This window comes from Chanos chanos, chromosome 1 (assembly GCF_902362185.1).
Source record: "Chanos chanos chromosome 1, fChaCha1.1, whole genome shotgun sequence".
NCBI lineage: Eukaryota > Metazoa > Chordata > Actinopteri > Gonorynchiformes > Chanidae > Chanos > Chanos chanos.
In genome coordinates this window covers 17,278,300-17,289,746 of record NC_044495.1, presented here as the reverse complement: position 1 = coordinate 17,289,746, position 11,447 = coordinate 17,278,300, and the positions used below count along the sequence as shown (strand labels likewise).

The window sequence follows — 11,447 nt, the reverse complement described above, 5'->3', positions numbered from 1 at the left end:
TCTGAATTAAGTAACTCAGTGTTTTCACTAAACCTGCTCTCTGGAATACCCCCCAGTTTAAGGATTTTTTGTTTGTTTGTTTGTTTCTAAGGGTTCGGTCAACAGACAAATATTCACCGCTAAAATGTTCATTTCTCTGGTTTGATTCCCAGTAGCGGTGCATCAAGCTTGGTCAGGCATCCACATTAACACAATTGGCAGTGTTCATGAGTGCTGGCTAACCCTACTCTCAATTCTCATTTGAAACAGTCTAAATTTAGTAAGTACAAAATTTAATACAAAATAAATTCAATAAATCCAAAGTAGAATTTCCATATTTCTAAGGGGTCTTCTGTTGTTTCAGGTGAATTCCTCCTGGGATGCCCCTCATGGATGATGATGAGGACGATGTGTTTGGTAATAGTTCATACTGTTGGCGATCCTCCTTTAGACAGGTAAAGCAGGAAGACAAAGCGACTCAGACACCCAGCCACTCACAGGCACAGTGTAACAGCATGCTGCCCTGCGGCGTGAGGGAAGACCCCAGACGACTCTTCTATGGTAAGGGTATCCTGCACACAACTCGAGGGAGGGGGGAGAGTTTGGGAGGGAGGAGTCTGAGCCTGGGATTTCTCCACACATCAGTGTATAGAGTGTATACAGTCATTCTCCTTTCATCTTAGCTGCTGTGGTATCTCCAAATCTTTGCAAGAGCTTAAGATGTGAAGAATTTTTCACTTAGGTTGTATGAATCGTTTAATGAAAACAGGTCATTTGTATAAGTCGTGGTTACTTTACAAAAACTATGAATTCCAGACAGATTGATTATCTTTGAAGTCAGGCTGACAGCTTTGTGGTCTAATGTAGAAATGTGTGTCTCAAAATTTATTTCAATTTAGGTTACTTAGAAAATTAGCATCAATTATGTCAGTCATGCAGTTTTTGAGGGGATGTTCAGATATTTTCATTTTTATAGGGAAAAACAAGGAAGTGATGTCATTGATGTCTTTACTTTACAAGGTTCAATGTCACAGATAAGTTCAGCATTTGAGTGGTTAAAATAAGATGTCTGTCTTTTTTATCTATCTATTTATCTATCTGTCTGTCTGTCTGTTTGTTTGTTTTTCTGTCTCTCTCTCTCTATCTGTCTATCCATCTGTCTCTCTCAATCAGGTCGTGCAGCACTACTACTGTGTTCACCTGGACTGTCCCTGAGGCCAAGGGGTGAGGCTGTGTTAGAGGAGGAACCCTGGAGGATGGAACAACCAGATCAGGAGCCTGCTCTAGCTATGGAGGCCCAGATTGGACAGAAACTTCAGATGATTGGAGACCAGTTTCACCAAGAGCACATGCTGGTGAGATAATGTACCATTTCTGGAACACTACAGACTTGCTGGCTCTCCTTGGGTGTAGTTTTACATCTTTAAATGTGACTAGTAATCACATAATGTTTCTGTCTTTATTGGCTTAATGTTTTGCAAATCAGATTGAAGAGCTTTAAGTAGTAGTATGAACGACATTAGTTATATGAACTATTACCTGTCTCCTGCTTGCAGAGGCCTTGGTTCTGGATTATTATGTGAAATACTGCCTCTGTGCACTCAGGCTCAGTGAGGCTCAGTTCCATGAACACTCTATACTGAGGAGCCCTAGCTTACTGCAGTTCAAGTCCTTTTGTTCTTTAAGAAAGATGTGAATTCCAACAAAATTCATCAACTCTATGTAACTTTAAAGCCTTCATGTGGCAGGGTTGAAGTATGCAAAAGTTTATTTCTTAGTATTCTGGAACCAGCTCAAATGTCCTTGTTTTGATCTACCTAAGCTGCAGTCTGCATGTACGATGCATTAAGGAGCATTCACAGTACACCATAATACTTGATGTGATCTTTAAAGCCTTGGGAGCATGTGATACTCATGAGATGATATTTTGAGTTCTTCCATACACAGTTGAAATGTTGTCTCAATGAAATGGCAAGATCATGTATTTTTATGGAACATTATTTGGTGATTAAACAAGTAATCAAGCAGAACACTCCTACAGGCCTCTAGTAAAAGTGTGTTCTGATTTCACTCAAACCAGTAAAAGCTATGGTAACACCTGTATCAGGAGTAAGCCCTACAGTCCTGTCTAACTGGGTTTGCCTTCCTCTACTGAACCTTAAAGAGCATGTGTATTTCAGCAACATTTGTGCTCATCCACATAAACAAGATCATTTCCATGTTCTGGGTTATTTTAGTCACTGTTTCCTCACCAAAACCAAGCATTATGACTTCCTGTTTTACTCTACAGATTAATGTGAGGCAAGACTATCCCCACTCCCTCCTCCTCACCAGCCTCCACCATGACACTCACTAGTGCCATGGCTTCCTGTTTATTACCCTTTTTTCCTCCTCTGTGTGTTAACGTGGTGCCTGTGACACTGCCGTCATGGCAGCTCTGAGAAGGCGTAACAGGCACTCATCAGAGTGACATAATTACTTATGTGTGATTCAGCTGAGTGCACACAGGTGTACCGAATATGTAGTTTGTAGTTATAATGTGCCTGAGGTTTCATCCATACTCTTTGGGCGATAGAACAAAGAGTGCAGTTGTGACTAAGACCTTTAAGCTTTATTGTGGCCTTTGATCCGAAAACAATAGCACATTCCTGTGATGCCTCCTCTTCACATCAGGAGTCATTAATTATGTTGTATGGGCTGCTGCCTGGGTGCTGGATGCTCTTCATGAATACATTTTGAAAGAGTTTTACAAGAACTGAGGAAATAGAAAAAGGAACCTATTAACATTCCACGCCATACAGGTACTCATATACACACGCACATATCCTAATAGCTCTCAACTCTTCCTGCATTTATAGACACACTTGTACATGCATACACATGCACACACGCTAAAAAAAAAAAACCCAAAAAACAACAACAACAACAAAAAAAACTAGGACAGAGCAGCCATTACATGTAGAAAGTCTTGCCTGCAGGGCTGCAGAGCAGATAAGTGACTTTTTATTTTGCTGATGTTGCCTTTTCCTTGACTCTGAAAACATCAGAACTGTTTATCAAAGTGGTTCATATAAACCAAGCTATAACAGGCTTATGATACTCCAGTGCTCCAGTGTGATTGTAAAGACATTCACAATTAAGGTTTTTCTTTATTTGCTCATTTGTTTATTAAACTAGCTTATGAAAATATCTCTGGATGTTCTTTTACAAGGAGGATGTAGAATATTTGGCGTAGGTCACTCTTAATTGTTTGTCAAAATACTTAACCTTGGAAATGTATGTTGTGCCTTTGCTCTCGAAGCCACCATAGGCATGGTATGGATTATACTCATCCAGAGATTTGTGGACATACTGTGCACTACATCAGTGTAGTGTGCACAAACTGGGACATCACTAACTTTAGAGATCTTTACTGAACTGTAAAGCACCTTATACTGTAGTGTTTAGGTTTTGTGGTGATGCTTAGAAATCAGATACAGGAATTAGTCTGTAAGGAGTAAGCAGGAGTTTATGCAATGCTGTGTAATGTGCATCTTTATTACAGGAAACCAATGACAGTATTCCCAGCCTTATGTATACACGTTAATGTCTGCTTTTATTTTGGGTTGAAGATATAAGTGTGGCTTAATCAGAGACTGCGCTCATTTTCAATTTAAAGTGCATATTTCACTATAATCTACTATTGTGCATTATTACACTGTTTAAATGAAGGTGGTGATAATGCGTGACTAAAATCTTTGTGTGACAAGACATGGGCTACTTCTTCATGGAACAGATATTATTTTTTTTCAATGTACTCACCCACAAAGGTATTTACAGGTAAAAAAAAAAAGTAAAAAATGACTGATTTTCTATGTGTGCTTATATAAAAGCTAATGTGAATGTGAACACATCTCCACTGATACAAAGAAATGTAACTGTTTTGTGTAGCCTTCTGAATAGTATTGTGCACACTGGTCCAATTGTGATTCAATTCTCTTTGTCTTGTTTCAGCAGTATCAGCAAAACCAAAGGAACCAGCAGCCACTTTGGTTACAACTGGCCTTAGCAATATACTCACATCTATTTGAGCAGGAGTTTGTATTCCATGGAGGAAGGAATGACCAGAGATGAGAAAACACTTGCAAGGAACTACCGTCTTTGTCCTGAACCTCATGCAGATATGTAGCAATACTGGCATATTTTTTTTTACAAGGGTTTTGGGGGAAAAACAAGACAAAAGAGAGAACATGTCTCTGCAGGACAGGGACACTGCTTTGTTTATTTGTTTGTTTATTTGTTTTGTTTTTTGTTTCTTTTTTTTTACCCAAAGTCTTATTTAAAAGAAGATGCCATGTTGTTCACAAGATTCTTAAAGAAGAACATATCCCTAAAAAAGCTGTCAAGGTGTTCAGCCCACCTCATCACTCTTGTTTAATTTGTCTGCACCTAATGTATGCATTTGATTGACCTGCAGTAGTCTCAGAAATGCCTTACTATTTTGCACCTTTGAAGAAACACTGTTCGGAATATGAGTGGAGTAAGAGGTGCTTAGAAAGACAAAAAACAAGCTGGTTCAAGGTGTTTCCTTTTTTCTGAGATCCTCTTGGAGACCAGTCATCTTGACAACCAACTAATGATGTTTTGTGCATCCCCTGGTTGGTAATATGGTAGCATGTAAAAAGTCAAATGAAGGTTGCAACTGATGAAAATATATGAACTGGGACACTGGATTTTATTGCTTAAATTTAACACAATAAGTGTTCTTATTGATTTTACACTTGGATTTTTGTTGTTGATGTTGTTGTTGTTGTTTTTCATTTTGAACTGTTTGGAAATAATTTTGTTTGATTTTTGAGGTGTGGCTTTCTTAACTGTCGAGTGAGATTCCAGGTCCCCTGTTTTACTGCAATGAGACTGTACTGAGTACAGTGTAAACTGTACTGTGTAAACAAAGATGAAGTGACAGCACCTCTTTTCTCAGGATATACTGTGTTTTATATTTTTTTGCTTTTTGTTTTTGTATGTATATAAAAATATGTGTTATATTCAAGTATTTTCATTAGTGTGACCTGTTGGATATGTATGACCACTACTCTCTGAATAAGATGTCATATTTTGAGGACACAGGGCCACAAGGTTCGTTTTGTGTTTTGTTGTCTTCTTTTTTTTCATTGTTTCATTTGCTGTTCTTTCTTTGACCTTTGTTGTATCATAAAGGAATAATGTATTTGTCAAGGAACTCTGTGACTGTTTACAACTTTCTACTGGCAGTCCTGTTACAGCCAGGACTGTTAGATGAAATGGGTGTTATGTTAATATGTAGCATATTGAACTAAAAACATTCATATAACTTAGTGACATTGATCAAAGTTCTGTGTAGAAGTGCTTGGTAGGAATAATAGCAAATAATGGCTATAGTCTTATGCACAACTAACTGACATTAAAGTGCATGTTGTAGGTCCAAAAGTACAATGCTAATGTTGTGGTCAGCTTCAAGGTCTTCCCACTGATTTGTCCAATGATTTAAACTAGGAAACAGAGGCTACTTTTGAAGTTTTACATTACTACCACTTGTAGATTTAAACCAGGAAATAGAAACTACTTTTGGAAACATTGTAATTACATACATTACAAAAATGTTTTGGAAGCACTGTGAATGCCAAGCCAGTAATTGTAGTTTCCTGCTTCCTGGGACTTAAACCATTTAAAGTCCACTTCATCCAGCAGGACACAGACTTTTAAAATGATCTTTTTCTGTTTCTTATTATTTTTAGAGTGCATTCAGATCAAGTATGATTGGAATTTGAGGTATATTGTAAGTGTTTAGCATATGTTTTATATTTTACTCTAATAATGATTCACTGGAATAGAAAATTACCTTCATTTTTTTAAAAATTCAGAATTACTGGCACCCTTGCATGTCCGTCTTGCATCTTCAGTTGCATGGATATTTTTCTGTAATTTGTTTTGAGACTGGAGCACTTCCATTGGGACCATTTTTTCATAACAAAGAAAAAAAACTTTCCCTGACCTTTGTTGTCCTTTACTTTCATGTACCACCATCTCTAAGTCAAACGTTCTAATTTAAGAGACTGAGATAGCCATCACAGGTTGTTGATTTTATGATCAAGTTATCATTTCCATGTGGATTTTGATATGTGCTTCCGGTCATTGTCTTGCTGGAAGATTTTCGTGTGGCCAAGTTTCAGGCAACTTGGTTTTTGGCTAAAATTTCCTGTTACTTCAGCACAGCTCATGATGTTGTTGACCTCAACACGGGAACCACGACCATTGGACGCAAACCACCCGTGATGCCACGATTTTTTAGAGTCGTAGCTGCTTCTCTGCATTGTTCCTCCTGTGGCACATATTCTTCTGGGGGATGTGGCCATAGAGCACTATTTTTGTCTCATCTCACCATAGAAACTTATTAAATCCAAGTGTCATTGCCATTTAGCAGATGCCAGGTCCTTGCACTGGGTAGTTGCTCTCAGTAAAGACAATCCCTCCAAGGCTTTTATAACCCTGAGATGCAACCAGATTCTGTAATTCTCTTTATTTGTTGTTTTATTTGTTTGGTTTTTCACAGACAGTCTCAATGCATTATCTTCCAGGCAGGTTTACTGCTTTAGGGATTCCAATAATTTTGATACCCATCTTTTAAAAAATGATAAAAAAAACTTTTTTCATGTAAACATTTGAATTATAATTAAAATATTTTGAGCATCCATTATGAATCAATACCTCTGTTGTTTATTTGATACAGCTTTTTTGTTCACCATTATCTTACTTGGAAACACTATTACTGTACTTGCTACTGTAAGGAGTTACATGTTGATTTTCCAATTTTATGCCTGAGTGGTACACTATAATTATCCTTAGTTAATTTAACACGGGTGAATGCAAATGGTCGGGTATTCCGGTCTAAAGTGTATGTTTCAGTTAATCTTTTCATATTCAACATATTTTTTTGTATTCAAAATAGTAAAGTGATTATGTGTGCCAAAATTCAAGTAGAAATGGGCCTTTGCCCAGAACTGGTAGTTGCTGAAGCCAGATAGAACTATCACATACGTTGTGAAGTTGCTATGGAATAATATTTCAATCTTGGAATTGCAATCATTTGACTAACTAAAGCTGTCTTAAGACAATAAACTTCTCTGGGTCTTTGCGATTTCCTTTTAAAGCAACAATTAAGAATCAAATAGAAGTGACACAAAGGTGTATGTTAATACACCATAATTATGGAGGAAAATCTGTAGAAAGGTATCATATCTGATCTTGTATTATGCAGAGCTTAGATCATCCTTGGAGATTTGTTGAAACATGCCAGGGGTACTGACATTTTTGATCACAACTCTGTATAAATACTGTATGGCTTATGAGAAATCTTATGGATGTGTGTGAAATCAGAGTAAAACTTCGTTTTCAAAGTAAAATTTCAAAATTTCAGTTTCACATAGCAGGAGCTGCCATGAGTTTTTTTTCAAGTTGAAACTCTTAAACCAAGGAAGTCCAACCATTGTGCTGAAAGGCACTTATGTCTACACTTGTTCTTTTGACTGAGAGGTCATAACCCTTCAACTGAATAATTAATTATTTTTGTCCAGATCATATATACTTTTATACATTCCAGGAATGTGCAGTTAGTCATTAGTCATCTCATGCCTTTCTTCATTGCCTCACAAACAACTGCCAGTGAAATTTACTGAAGAAGTATCATGAGCAAAATACTAAAATAACACTATTGAATAAGGCGGAGGAGGAAAACTGAATGGACATTTAACATTGGTTGTGGAAAGCCAAAGCATTGGTTAAGCATCGGCACTGAGTTACGGTTCATTGGTAATGTGTCAAAGATTGGTAAAACTGTTAGGGTAACCATTTTTGGAGAGTGTAATTGACATGTAATAGTGTAGGAAATATAAGGTTTATGGAACATAACCACTGAGTTGAGAAAATCAGGTCTTTAAATTACTGGGAAAGTGAAGCAAACCATCCATTAGTATCATTTGGATGTGGAGATTTTGTGCGAAAAGGATGTTTGAGCCTTGCTGTTTTTCGAACTGACTAGGGATCAAAACCAGACATGACTCAAATTTAGTTTAGTGGCTGTTTTTCAATTAGAATTTCAAGAAGTTAAATCTGTGCTTGAAAACATGCTGTAACATTTGTGACTTCTAGCTTTTGTAAATGAAAGGCTTGTTAACTTCTGCACTCCTTTTTGGTCTTTGATTAGCTGAGCTGTTTTCCCATTTTGCCCAATTTCAGATGGTCAGTTAGTGTCATTTTTCCTCTTTCATGATAAATCCTTTCATTTGGGCTAGTAAGGCCAGCAGCGTTTTTCACACCATTCGCTGTAGTTGTAGTGCAGAACTGTAAAACGATGTGGTTAGTGGAGAGTAGGGATGTACCCGAATACGTTTATTCGGGAAAGCACAAATAACACGATGGAAACATATTTCTTCTACCCGAAGTTGCGTGTTATTATTCGGGCGGAAAAAAACATAATTGCATGTCTGTGCGTCAGCCATTATGTTTCTTCAAATCGATTCATATCATTGTGGATGGCCAAAAGACAAGAATGCCCATTCTGTTTGCAACACAGGACTCTGAGTTCACTAACTTTTCGTTCCATTTACTACATGTTATTGGAAAGAGACCGCTTAGCCTGTTGTCGCCCCCTCCGAGTGCGGGAGCTAGCGAGACAAAAGCCTGGTGTGGCAGCTGGTTTACCCCCGCAGCCTGTAGTTTTTAGCTGTATGTGTTAATTTCCTCCATAAAAAACAGTCGAAAGTCGTTTCATTTACTACACATTACTGAAAAGCTATATTCTGTAGTCGCCCCCACCGAGTCAGCGCAAATTACTGTTGTAAAAGAGTAATTCACATTTCCCTAGCGAACTGCAATAACGTTAACACATCAAGAATTGGGAACGCAGCATCATTGGAATTTAAGATTATTCCATTCAACTGCAGGATATTTTTCTGTATATCTTTTAGGAAATAGCTTCTATTTCCAATGCAAAACAGAATCTTTCGATTTATAAAACATGTTTTGGGACTGGTTCCTGTCTTTTTGAAGGTGAAGATCTCAGATAGTGGGCAGGCTTCATTCAGCAGCTTCTAGCAAAAAGACCCCAACAAATCCATTATAGGAAATCTGAGATATTACATTGGCTTTTGTAGTGACCTCAGAACTCAACGTAGCCTTTTATCTGGTGTATCTTTATTGTCTTAGTTATATTTCATCGCAAAGGTATTTGAAGATGTCTCGTAGTACATGCACATTCAAAAGTTCTGAGACTCACACATTCTCTGTCTGCCCAGAAATTAGACCCAGCCGAAATGTGGCATTTTAGCAAACGGTGACAGTGTGTGACAGCATGACTGCAATGTGCTTATTGACTTGAACTGTTACTGTTTTCTGTTTGGTCATTAACTGTGAAAGTTAAGACGTTTGACATTGTGCAATATTCTGTATGCAGATTTATTTGTCTTGTTTGTTTACTTGTTTTAGTATTGTTTTGGGGTACTCTTCCATTCTTCTCCTCATTTCAACTGTTCAATTGTCCACTGTCTCTCCACCTCACATGACAGCTATCTCAGTCAGAGGGAGAGGCTTTCCCCCTCTCTCCTTCTCTAAGCTCCACAGCATTATAAATCCTTTATGCATTTATGCCACATGTCTGATTATGTGATTAGCATGCTCAACTATGTTCATTTCCACCAGAGTTGTCTGACTTCTCTGTGTTATGTATAAATGCCAGCTGACAATAAAGTCCACAAGATGTTTTAAAATGACATCCTTGTTTGATTTGATGTTTAGTTCTCTGTGACTATAGTGACCCAACCAAAGGCACAGACCAAATAGTCATCTTGACTGGGATGAATGGCCACACGGGTTGTTTGACAGCTGTGCAGACAGCGGCATCTGTTACCAAGTGTGTTGTAGTATAAGTCCATAATTGTCTATGTTGTCAGAGTAGGCCCTGAACATTGCTTTCTGTTTATCTAGCTTAAGTCATCTAGGTTGACTTGTTTCACTTAAACACTAAGTGGTTCTCTCTCAACTTCTCTGTTCAAATCTTAGAACACAGAAATTTGGTTACATGTTGGCCATCTGATGGCCTCCAGAGTCCAGTGCATTACAGGTGCATGACTAATAATGAATTAGTGGGCTTAGTGGACAGTTGTGTATGAACATTTCTAGTATCAGCTTCTGCCAGTGCTCACAATTTTCTAAGAACACATGAATTAATACAGTGATTCAGATGACTACACATCTGCAATTTATTTTGATGGCACTTTCTTGATTGTGTCTACAGGATTTTTAGGGAACAATTGTCCCTTTTCACCCGTCTTTCAGTTTTGTTTTGTTTTGTTTTACACATATCTAGCATTTGTTTGCATTGTTTTCTGTCACTAAGTGTAATCAAGGACATTATGCTGTGTAATTTCAGAAAGAAATGATTGTCTGCAATAGCTGTTTAGGTGGGGAATAATCAGTGTGTTGATATTATTGACACTTAATGAGATGACACCACTTCAACACTGTCAGTAACCAATGAATTTTCTTTTCACTCTTCTTTTTGACAAAAAGGTTTTTTTTACCAGCCATTCTAAAAAGTTTCCTACTTTAACTCGTAATACATACAAAGTAACCAGATTACTTTGGTAGCAACTCTTTTTCTATCACAAGCGATCTGTTACATCTATTACAGTTCATCAAGTAGTTAGTGGATGGAAGATTCACACCGAAATGTCACTGTAATACAGGTTTGAAGATGTTGTACAAATATGAACTAAGACATTGGAGGTTTCAAAATCCCCACTAATGCTACCGTGAAACAAATATTCAAAACGTTCAAAGTTTAGTGATTAATTACGTAAAAAAAACACATCCCGAAATTCAAAAATTAATTAATTAAACACAATGTACTTACTCATCTTTTTAATTTTCCCTCTCCAAAACGTTTGATCAGGAATGCCCACGTATGCTCTGCCCTCTGGTGGCACAGGATGAAATATAAACGCTCCTTTCACGTTGAAAATCTATTGATTTTGATCCCTCAAAACTTAAACAATGAGAAACCAAGCTACATAGACTTACATAAAAAACAAAACAGAAAACAAAAACAAAAATAAACTAAGTTACATGAGGATAGACAGTGTGCAACCATTCCTCCCACGCTGTTAAAAGTGTAAAGCTCGTGAATGCTCGTGAAACCGGTAGCTATAATGCACACTACACTACACTACACTACACTACACTTCCTGCTAGGTAAACCGATACTCAGGTGACGATACTAAAACCACACCTTTGATAACAGCCCTACAGAACCAAGTCATAAAGTATGGGTGTGTTAATCTACACCCTGGCGATCAAGGTATAAAGTTGGCGTACATCTTATATTTTGACATGGACAAAAAACAAAACGTTGAATTAATTGAAGTGACATTCGGTTAATATTCTCAGTCATTTAC

General features: G+C 37.5%; 1 protein-coding gene across 1 annotated transcript; it reads left to right on the top strand.

The window, feature by feature from the left end:
* The first annotated feature begins 367 nt into the window (after positions 1–367).
* Positions 368–4,092, top strand: bmf1 (BCL2 modifying factor 1). Its single transcript, XM_030789645.1, has 3 exons — positions 368–540; positions 1,153–1,334; positions 3,976–4,092. The coding sequence occupies exons 1-3, from the start codon at positions 369–371 to the stop codon at positions 4,090–4,092; spliced, it is 471 nt and encodes a 156-aa protein (XP_030645505.1). The 5' UTR covers position 368.
* The last annotated feature ends 7,355 nt before the right edge of the window (positions 4,093–11,447 follow it).